The sequence below is a fragment of the Vulpes lagopus genome, chromosome 24 (genome assembly GCF_018345385.1).
Source record: "Vulpes lagopus strain Blue_001 chromosome 24, ASM1834538v1, whole genome shotgun sequence".
NCBI classification, from domain to species: Eukaryota; Metazoa; Chordata; class Mammalia; order Carnivora; family Canidae; genus Vulpes; species Vulpes lagopus.
The window spans coordinates 33,712,172-33,724,272 of NC_054847.1; the positions used below are offsets into that span (position 1 = coordinate 33,712,172).

At 34.2% G+C, this 12,101-nt stretch overlaps 1 protein-coding gene across 5 annotated transcripts in view; it reads right to left on the reverse strand.

The window, feature by feature from the left end:
• Window positions 1-12,101, reverse strand: part of PRPF40A (pre-mRNA processing factor 40 homolog A) — a 57,977-nt gene that overhangs the window by 39,313 nt on the left and 6,563 nt on the right. For all 5 annotated transcript variants that reach the window (XM_041739394.1, XM_041739398.1, XM_041739397.1 and 2 more), the window contains exons 4-6: window positions 5,110-5,190; window positions 3,737-3,767; window positions 1,273-1,289 (exon numbers count right to left, since the gene is read on the reverse strand). In XM_041739394.1, coding sequence (XP_041595328.1) covers window positions 1,273-1,289; window positions 3,737-3,767; window positions 5,110-5,190 — 129 coding nt within the window. The remainder of the gene's footprint in view (window positions 1-1,272; window positions 1,290-3,736; window positions 3,768-5,109; window positions 5,191-12,101) is intronic.

Below are 12,101 nucleotides of genomic sequence, written 5' to 3' on the forward strand. Positions count from 1 at the left end.
TCTATAATCAATTCACAGCTTTTTGCATTTCCTCAACCATAACATGGGGATAATAGCCAACTCTCAGGATTATTTTGATTAAATGAGATTATACATATAAACTCTTCTTTCCAGGGTGCCTGATGGCTCAGTCCATTAGTGACTGACTCCTGACTTCAGCTCAGTTCATGATCTATCTCATAGTGGTGAGATCAAGCTCTGCACTGGCTGCATGCTAAGTGTGCAGTCTGCTTAAGATTCTCTCTCTGTGGGGCACCTGGGTGGCTCAGTAGCTGAGTGGCTGCCTTTGCCTTGGGTCGTGATCCTGAAATCGAGTCCTGCATTGGGCTCCCCGCCGGGAGTCTGCGTCTCCTTCTGCCTAGGTCTTGGACTCTCTCTGTGTCTCTCATGAATAAATAAGTAAAATCTTTAAAATGATTCTCTTTCTGTCCCTTTGCTCCCCCCAAAACAAGCAAGCAGGCAAACAAAAAACCCTCTTCTTTCCATTGATCTTTATAGAATTAAAAAATAAACTAAAAAATTACAGAAAACCCTGAGGCCAAAGGACATGGCTATTATCAATAAGTAAATAGGCATCTTTAAAGTGAAGCTTTCATCAGGCTTATTTTCCCAAACATCATAAAAACATATGTTCTATTATGTTCTATTAGATGTTCTATTATGAACATCTTACATAGCAACATTAGCAAAAATAACTATTATCTTAAAAACTCAAGTATGGAAAAAAAAGAAATGCAGTGTAGCAGTGTATTTCTCCTTTCCTGAGGGGGGAGGGGACCAACTACCACCACCAAGAACAACAAAAAAAAAGCAATTTTGAATACTATGTCTTTCTGACATTAGGGAAGGTATAAACAAAAGTATTTTAAATTTAATGTATTAGAAAGTCTATATTAGGTTTACAGTAATAAAGGTTACATAAATTTTTATATAGGAGTACCTTCTAATGTAAACCTTACGTGAAAATTATCAGGTTAATTACTGTATACCTGTAAATTCTGTTTCCCTTCTAATTGTACTAAGAGTGGGAAATTCAAATCTTTGAAAAATCTGACCTATATCAGATTCTTTTTTCTTTCATTAAATCCCATCAAAATTAAATTTTAAAAAAATTAAATTTTAAGATAGATCATTCAAACCATTTTTCAACCTTTGGCATAGAAAAGAAAGGAAAAAGATTCAAGTTAGCAGATGATCCTTAAAACAGAAATAAGAATCAATGTTGTAGGTTAAAGAAGTATAATGAAATAAATATGTTCCAGAGGTACTTACTGCACCAGATGCTGTACCTAAAAAATAAAAAAAGGAACGATATTTACAATGTGATAAATCATGCTCTCCTTCAGTGAACATTTTTAAAGTATTTATTCATACTATTTCTTCCTCCTTATCATGTCACACCAAATATCCTAAGACTGTCCCATAATACGTATATGTTCTCTTTTTTACAAAATAAACATCTACATGCAAAGCATTTTCAGTCTTAAATGGCACTTGGAGCTTTCAACCTACAAACTCACTTGGAGTTAGAGAAATATTCACAATCTTTGCCTTTTGTTTCTCCGCTTGCTATTTTAAGGTGTCTACCTTGATTAATTCCTTTCTCTACTACACTACTGAAATATAATAATGCCACAGGCCTCAGATTCTATGCTTTAGATTTATAGCACCTTCAACTATATAAAGTCCAGACTTGTGGTGTACAATACAACATCCCCTAGCTATCACATATCGCTGTTTAACTTAAAATTTTTAATTAAGATTAAATTCAAAAATTCAGTTCCTCCTTTGCACTAGCCAATTTTAAGTACTCAGTAATCACATCTGGCTAATGACTACTATATTGGACAGTATAGATTATAGAACATTTTCTTCATTGCTTAAAGGTCTATTAGATAGTACTATCCTAAATTATTATCAATACCCCTTTAGACATAAGGGGAAATGCTCATTAGTTACCAAGGTCAAATGAAGAAGCATTAACTTTAAAAACTAGTAAATTAAAACTCTGTATAAAAAAGAAAACAAGAACTATATGTAAAGAGGGAATAAAGTAACAAAACAGAGAACAAAGAAGCTACCATGGACATCACTGGTAGAAACAAAGCATTTAAAAAGTAATTAAGATATTTTATGAGTCAGTTTCTGACTCAGGATACAGGAAACAAAACATTGGTTACCAAAGAGGGGAGGGCAAAACAGGTAAACAGGATTAAGAGACACAAACTTCCGGTTATAAAATAAGTTAAGTCAAAGCAATGTAGTGTGTGGCATAGCAAATACAGTTTACAATTTGTAATAACTTTGGATGGTGACAGGTAACTAGACTTCTTGTGGGGATCATTTTGTAATGTATAAAAATATCAAATCACAATGTTGTACACCCGAAGCTAACAGGATACTGTATGTCAATTATACTTTAATCAAAAAAAAATTTTAGGTAATTTTCCAGGATTATTTAGGGTAATAATCAGCTCTAGATATCTAAATACGCAAAATATTATAGTAGGCATTTCAGAACATCATTTCAGCTTAAAGAAAATTTGTGAAACATCTTAAAAAGATCCATTATGACTCATATAAACCTGTAGGAAAGCACATGGTGCTAAATGTTTCAAATCACATTTAAAACAAAAAAAAAGTTTCAGGCATGCCTAGGTAGCTCAGTTAAATGACTCTTGATTTTGGCTCAGGTCATGATGTGAGATTAAGCCCTGTGTAAGATTAAGCTCCACCCTGGACGTGGAGCCTGCTTGAGATTCTCTTTCTCCCTATCCCTTTGGCCCCTCTCCCTTGCCCTAAAAACCAAAACAAACAAAAACAAAAACAATTTGGCATAACCATGGAATAAAATTCAGCATCTGCAATACCAATTTATCTGGAACATTCTTTACTCATGGAAAACTGAGGCATTACTAATATGTATGAAAGGTACACAAGTCAAAACAGTTACTGATAATTGGTTGATAAAAAAAAATTATCACAAGGCTTTCAAATTCCAATGACTATAAGGACAAGCAGGTAACAGAATAGACTATGAAACAGTCCAGAAAGCTAATGAGAGTACAGGCTCCATATCCAAAGTAAGGAGTTAATATCCAATTCCACAATGTCTGAGTACAAATAATGGACTCAATCAGAATTTTTCTTTTTCTTCTTCTTTTTTTTTAAAGATTTTATTTACTTATTCATGAGAGAAAGGGAGAGACAGAGGCAGGCTCCCTGTGAGGGGCCTGATGCAGGACTCAATCCCAGGATCATGACCTGAGCCAAAGGCAGACACCCAACCACTGAGACACTCAGCTGCCCTCAACCATAATTTTTCATTCAAATATTCTCTACCTACTATGCTGATAAGCACCATTATTCAGATAATCCAGTTTTTCAAGATAAATTCAATCTGTGTGTAAAAAAATAAATCTAATTGTTACATATGGCCCAAGACTTTAAATGTCAGCAACTAATTATTAAACTTAAAACATTGTATGGGCTAAAGTATAACTGTAGACCAAATGTGGTCCCAGAACTCCTGATCTAAAATTATGGTAATTCTTTATGGATTCAATTATGAATACTATCCCTATTTCTCATTACTTAAAACAAAAGGACAAAGAAAAAAAAAATCAGGAGCTAATCATAAAGCCCAAGAAGTGACAATGTTTTTATTCCTTGTTATACCAGTATAATAGTTATTGTCCAAATGAAGTCTAATATTTACCACCATGAATGTACATACCTGCTGCTACATCCATATTATTTACTCCTGGCTGTAAGAAAAAAAAATGTAATTAGTAATATTCACCTTATTTAAACTGTATTTTATATAACTTCCTCAAAAAGCACAAATATAGTCCTTTTTATGTATAATTCTCAAGCCACTGACTCAAAAGTTTCTCAGTATGTTTCAGTGGTTTTAGTTCCTTGAGTTCATTTTAAATTGAAAAACATCAATAACCCGGGGCTACTGAAGCACTTTAAATGTTTTATTTATATGATCATCAGTTACATATAGATCCACAACCATTTACCCACAATTCTGATACAGAAAAAGCTCTAAAAACCAAGCTTTTTCAACTTTCATACAAACGCTCATTACAGAGGCAAAATCTGCTATGAATGACATGAGCTCTTTATTCATCCCATCCCAAAGAAAATATTCTTAAGTTCTGCTACAGAAATACTGTGCTTGAAATTATAAGGCACTATACAAGACCTCAAAGGAAATCTTTATAGGATATACAGAATATACAAAGTATTCTTCTATAACATTAAAACATTTTGAAATATATATTTGGCCTAAAGGTTTTGAGTAAGACATTGCAAACTTACCACCCCAGTGGAATATGCTCATTACAACCACTAGGTTATCAGGTAATAAATAAGTTATGCTATTATGAATATCAAAATACTTTACATATTGCTGTATAATCCAGTAAGGGTGATAAGACTGTGAAGGATTATGTAAGCAATGTGCCATCACTCAAGTCTCATGAAATGTAAATTTAGAATAAAATCCTTGATTTCTAAATCTAGGATCTAGTACTAAACCATATTACATCCGTTAATTAACACTCAGCAGAGCAAATGTCTACTCTTTAAGATTAGAACACTACCAGACCAATAAAATGCTTCTGGCTGACAAATTACTACTTCTTAGTATTCTACTCTTGTTTAATATAGAATTAACAATTAAAAATGTGTATATAAGTATACGAATAGATGTGAATGCCTATCATTCAAGAACCCTGAAGGATAACTAAAATCTAGTTTGGGTTAAAAGGGCGTCGGGGGTGGGGGGGATGCGGAAATGACTTGAGCTAAGACATGGAGGTGGAATGAATAAAGTGTATTAGGGAGAGGAACAAGAAGGCCCTCCAATAGGAGTAGAGATCAGTGTATAGCAATTAAGAACTGTGCTAAACTGGAGCACCTGGGTGGCTCAGGGGTTGAATTACCACTGTAATTTCCACCTTGCATTACATACAGTAATACAGTACTCAAGACAGACTTAGAAAGCTAACAGGATTGCCTGAAAATATATATAGTATAGTATTTCATAAATAAAAGTAGTCAAAACATCACAGTAAATAATTATTTTTACTAGATTACCGGTAAGGCAGGCTGCATAGAAGCCTGAGACATATGAGACATCATCATTCCAGGCATTACTGAAGACATCATTCCAGGCATCTAGAATGAAAGTAAAAAAAGGTTACTAAATAAAACCAAATAGAACTTTATTAATCTATCTGGCTATCAAAGCTAATATGTACAGCTCACGATTTAAAACCAGTGAAAACTATGTAATATCAATAGTATGCTTAGTAAGTGCTTGTTGAATGAATGAAGTATTTTATCAATGAGCTAATATTTAATGTATATGTATAGTTAAAATTATTTTAACAAACTTAAAAGTTAGGTTTACACTTACTATGTTATTTCCAATGTGAATCTGACAATATTAATCTTTTAATTTTAACTCATCACTCATGGTTTTTTTTCTTCCTTCTTTGGAGCAAGACAAAAATTTTTTGTAGTTCTCACCACTGACTATATCTGTATTAAACAAATTTTACAGCAATCTGGCTCTTTAAAAAATTCAAATTTGATCAAAAGTGCTTAAAATTCAACAACCATAAAAAATATGTAAAAAACAAACTTCAGACACATCACCTATGTCCTCTCTTGGAAAGAAAAACTTAATAAAGCACATATGTGAATATCTGAAGAAAGAAAATATTTGTCTCCCAATGACTGCCATCTAAATCTATGAATGAATCTTCACTAAGCATAAATAAAAATCATGAAGATTAATATAGGATTTTGACCTAATATTCATCCCTATTAGTACAATCCCACATTATACTTTTGATTTTAATATGAGCAAATCTAAGAAAAACACAGAAGGAAATAAAACTTGTATACAATAATCATAGGTAATGGAATAAGGTAACCAGGTATTCAAACAGTTTCAAATTAAATGAAAATTGGAGAACTAGAAACAACTGAGAAGCATACTGGTCAAAAGGAACATATAAAGCTCACTAAACACAGATGAGAACACTTGGCACAGTGAATTTTACTATTTGGGAAAGTCCACTCACGAAACAAAACCAGGGTAAAGCACCATTAAAATAAAGTAGCACTGTATTAACAGATTAAAATACAAAGGTTTATTTTGTTCCTTAAAATATTTAATAAATTGCTTAAACATCATGAAACAAGAACTTGACAGGAAACATTTGACTATTACTTGGAATATATGGTGAAACAGCAGTTGAAAAAAAGAAAAAGATACAGAATTTGAAAACAGAAACACAAGTCTCCACCACCCTGACTAAAAATTAGAGAATTGATATAGTAAGGGGAAAAACAGCAATCAAATGAGAACTAGGCTTGTCCCCTCTTCTCCCTACTCCCAACAGATACACCCTCACAACTAATTTCACTTTAGGCTTACAGAAAAGTAGGTGTGAATTCTTTAAGATTTTATTTATCAGAGAGAGCACTTGCATAGGCAAGGAGAGCAGCAAAGAGAGAACAGGCTCTCCACTGAGCAGGGAGCCAGCCCAATGCGGGGCTCGATCCCAGGACCCTGGGATTGTGACCTGAGCTCAAGGCAGACATTTAACTGACCAAGCACCCAAGCGCCCCACAGGTATGAATTCTTTAAGTACTACATAACTGACTTCTGGTGAGCAACAGAAAGAAAGAGCCTCGTATTTAAAATGGCCTATATATAAAATTCAAAGCTGGTAACATATCCATCAACTAGAATTCTAAGCTAAATTGGAAAACTGAACTTTGAAAACTTGAGAAAAAAGCATTTTCTCAGAAGAAATAAAGACATAAGAAAAGTGGGGGTAAAATCTCCATCACGCAACAATATTCCCACATAATAGCAGTATAAAATGTAATTTCAAGTTGAAATTACATGAAACTTCGTAAGACAGTGATCAAATCCCACTTAAAAAACAACGGACAAAAACCAAAACCAAAACCACAACCCCTTACAACATAGTAAGAATTGACCAGAACAGACCAGTGACACTTAAAGCAAACAACATTTAAAAATCATTAAAGAGCAGAGTTTGATAGAATTCTCTCAATTGTTCTTCCCACATTTCAAATTTTAAAACATCTCAAAAATCTGCCTTTAGCCTAAAACTTGTGGAACTGGTCATAGAATGAGATTTAGGGCACCGGGGATTTTTGTTGTTGTTGCTGTTTTTAAAAAAAGAAAACAAAACAGCTCTTTTATCACTTTCTGCTACCAGAGTCACTTAATTTTTAACTAAGAACACCTAAGTTTTTTGCAAATAGACTTTTATATGTTTCAAATAAAAAGATGATGAAGAGTCAATGTTGATTTTGTAGCAAAAATTGAAGCAGAGTAGACAATGCTCTGGAACACACTCACCAAACTCCAGTTTTGAGGGAGTCCCACCAGTGCTTCTCTTCATCCAGTCTGAGGACTAACCCCAAAGGGGACCACACTTGTCAAGACTGAAGTGTGTCCAAATACCAGGTCAATGAAACACTGTGGCATAAAGTCTTCCCCAGATATAAAACCTGAGACTGGGGGTCTTTGCACCTTTAACTCCCCAAATTCTGAGGTTGGCATTCTCTATTTCAAAATAGAGTTTTACATTTATGGAAATATGTGAATGAGATATCGTGTTAAGCAAAAATTTAAGTTCTCCCTAAATATCTCTATAAATTCTGAGGGGTATGAAACCAAAGAACAAAAACATAAATGTGGAAAATGCTATATTCTCATGAGAAGTTATTGTAAGAACCGACAAATTAAGAGCTCTTCCAGAGGTCTGAGCATCACCAAAAAACGTGTTTCTCAAAGCCTGAAGAATCTACTTTGTGGAAATGTTATAATTTCCTTTTTTTTAATTAATTCTAGGATAAATATAATATGGAGATATAGGTTTCAACCAATCTGAATTCAACAAGGATGCTGTGTTGATTTAGGCCAGTCACTTGACAGCACCATCAATATGAAACCACTGAAATTTTCTAAGCTTTCCATTATTATTTTAATACCAAACTGATCCGGGTGGCAAGCTAACGAGATCTGTGTTCAAATCCACAGAAGTGACACTTTCCCCTCCCTCTGCCCAATAATCAAAGTTGAGGCATTCAAAAGTTATTTTGTCATCCCTCCCAGCATGGTAGGTTTACTTCTTGCTTCACGTTGAAGGGAATAGACCCTTGGTCTCCCAGTTTTATCTGCAGAGTATTTTAGACTTCTCATTAGGTTTTTTTTCTTCTAACTAAGGGCACACAATATAATGGGAGTGTCTTACCACTGATGACATCATAAGTTCAATGAAAATGAGTGGTTGGTTCCAAATAGTTAAAGGAACAAATTCTTAACATAGTTGCTACAAATCTGCCACTATAAATTCCAATTGCCACATCACTCTTAAAGCTACAAAGTGTTAATTCATATAAGCTTAATGAGAAGCACACTATAAAATCAAAGCCATGTAGAGCTTTAGAAATTTCCATTTAAGCTACTCTGGCAAATATATTAAGTGTTACAAATTTTTAGGAAACAGGAGAAAATGGGAAAGGTAAAAATACATGTAAGACAAAAGCTAAACTGTCTAAAATACAATATATTTGAACTTTACAGACACTTTGGCAGTTTTTAAAACCAAAAAAAAAAAAAAATTCAGATATACTGTTTGGTAAATTTCATTCCTAAATGGCCAACCATTTGTATATGTATACTACCTAAGAATTTTTCAACGTGTACTTCTGTTATTTTAACGATATTAAGTTCAATTATCAAGATGCCTTCAGAAGGAATACAGGTATTGATAAAAAACAAGTAGAAACTAGAAAGCACTGCACAGTTGGCTCATTCTTAGTATCCCAATTTAGAAAGTTCCTAACGTTAGATAAGACAAGCCTGCTTCACTTTTCATTATTTTTAAAACTAAAGGTAAAGTAATAAAAGCAATTGTTAATTCTACAACACATTAAATTGTAAAAAACATAAAACTAATTAGCCTAATTCTTTCACGATATCAAAACAAAAGTGAAAATCTTCACACAGTGAAAATCTTTCGCACTTCAAAAGTTCTTTTCTTCATAATTATTTCCTGAAGTTTTTCCTGCTGGAAAGAAATCACACAAACCAAGCATCTTTTGTTTAAATATGAACTTTTAAATTTGGTTGATTTTTAAAAACCATTCTTTCTGCAAATCTTAAGTTGCAAATTATCTAAAAAGTCGGATTCTTGCCTTTTAACTTGGTTCCTTTTAATATGTTTAAGTCAAATTCCACAAGTACACAGAAGCTATTAAAGTCTAGTATTTAAAAACCACTTTTACATCACTAACTTACCTTATGAATGAATGCCAACCCTCTTCAGACTCAGAAGGATCAAATTCAGTTAAGGTATATCAACTTCTCAAAGTTACATACAAAGACAGTGATAGCAATGATTCCTTCTAACACTGATTAAGTATTACAATCATATTTCCTGAAACCATAAAAAAAACTATATGCAAAAGAACAAGTTAATAGTTTAAATTATTAATGATACTTAGCCCACTGCCTCTTACTAAACCCCCATTTTTTTTAAATGAGGAAGAAAATATAAAGAGAAACAGACTCAAAACTTAAATATAAATAAAAACTATCATTTTAATTTTTAAAAAACAACGCAGGGATCCCTGGGTGGCGCAGCGGTTTGGCGCCTGCCTTTGGCCCAGGGCGCGATCCTGGAGACCCGGGATCGAATCCCACGTCGGGCTCCCGGTGCATGGAGCCTGCTTCTCCCTCTGCCTATGTCTCTGCCTCTCTCTCTCTCTCTCTCTCTCTGTGACTATCATAAATAAATTTAAAAAAAATAAGAAAAAAGAAAAAACTCAACGTATTAGGGATATATATACAAACAGTGATGTCTCAAGTCACACAGAATTAGACTTTAAAACTTCCTCTAGGGATCCCTGGGTGGCGCAGCGGTTTGGCGCCTGCCTTTGGCCCAGGGATCGATCCTGGAGACTCGGGATCGAATCCCACGTCAGGCTCCTGGTGAATGGAGCCTGCTTCTCCCTCTGCCTGTGTCTCTGCCCCTCTCTCTCTCTCTCTGTGTGACTATCATAAAAAAAAAAAAAAAACTTCCTCTAAAGAGTCATCTAAGCCTTCTTTTGAATGTAAGCCCTCTAGGACACAAGTATAGAGGGACATAAGACTGTCACTATCCCCTACTCCGAGTCCTTTAAGCTAGATTCAGTTTTAGATCTATTTAAATCATTATATGTTGTTTACATGAAACTCAACTTTTTAGTTTCTTCTATCAGGAACCTTTAGAACAAAGAGCATGTCTCATTTATGTACATATTACCAAGGTACAGGACAGATACATGGACATAGCAGAAACTCAAATGCTTCGAAGAGACAATTTTATGACCAGTTCTTGTTTCCACATAGATGAAAAAATTTTCTATTGTATTTAATATATGCTAATAAATATGTAATAACCTTGAAATTACTGAAAAATCACCTTTCCGAGAATTAACCATTGTCTTGTAGCACATGGCCAAAGAAACTATACCAAAGCCCATGTTTTTGGCAGAAACTTAATGCTCATTCATTAATCAAAAGATAAAGTCTTAACTCAAACAGAAGATCAGGTCCTAATGAGTAAAATTATATTTGTATTGTAGTGAAAACTTTTTAAGTCTAAGATAAACAAGTTTTAAAGGGAAAAAAAAAAAATCAAAGCTGTAGATAAAGCAAACTATACTTTAACTCAGAACAGTCCTCTCTTGCTGACATGTTTAGTCCTTCAAAACATATAGCTACCAGCATCACTCAGATCTGGAGAAAACTCAGATTTCCACTTTGAGTACACGGTATCAAGTAAAAAAGAAGCAATTAGAAGCAGATTTTCCTTAAAGCCCATTATGCAAAATACCATTATCTTTAGTACTACCAGTACTACAATTAACTTTTCTTTAATAAGAGGAATGTCTAATTACTTCTAGAGAAAGAAAAGAAATATAAAAGATTCATCTCCATAAAACTTCCAAATGTCTACAAATATCATAACGGCCAAATCACAGCAGTTAGAAGATAAAAAAAAGTAAAGTTCAGCCAGGCACGTGAGGGAATACCAGGCATAGGAGGGAATAAGGTACATATCAATGTAAGATATATACGTTTTTCATTTTTTTTTTTAAGATTTTATTTATTTATTCATGAGCGACAGAGAGAGGGGCAGAGACACAGGCAAATGGAAAAGCAGCTCCCTGCAGGGAGCCCAATGTGGGACTTGATCCAGGGACTCCAGCACCATCACGCCCTGGGCTGAAGGCAGGCGCTTAACCGCTGAGCCACCCCAGGGATCCCCGTTTTTCATCTTAACACCACAGCCAGGAGACTTAAATGCCTACCGACTAAAAGTAATATGAAGTTATAGAAAAAGTAAGAATGAAAGACCAACAACTTCTAGACAAGACAGTAATCTACTCACTCCAAAAATCATTGCAACTTAGCCTTATCATCTCTAGTTAAAAAACAAATACCCCAGTAGAGAGCTATGGGATATACTCAGGTACCTTTACTAGCTACTGATTCAGTTTTATGAGGATTTTAAGTCACATCATCAACATCTCTAACAAACCCAATTAAAAATCAACCTGTTAAGCTGTTGAGATTTGTTCTCTTTCCTTTTAAATCCTGTTACTTAATGAATACATTCATTGCACTCTTTTAAGTGTTTCATCATACCTGTTAATACTAATTTCGATGTTGCCTCTTCCTCCTAAAGACCAGACTAAATTGAAAAACAGCTTCAATACATTTCTCACAAAATGGTAATTCCATGCGACATTAATTCCATGCAATGTGCTAGACAAAGCAAAATAAACATGTAATGGGGGGTGGGGAGCCTGGGGAAGTGGAGGAGGGGAAGATGGCTAAAAAAAAGCCCAAAAATCAAGAAACACTGAGAAAAATAGTTTTAAAAGGCTTCTGCAAGACTTCCCAGCAGCTTTAGGAAACACTGTGTCCTGTGAATCTCAAAGGAGAGGAGTACACTCCATTCTTCCACACTTACATCTCTCCAAAT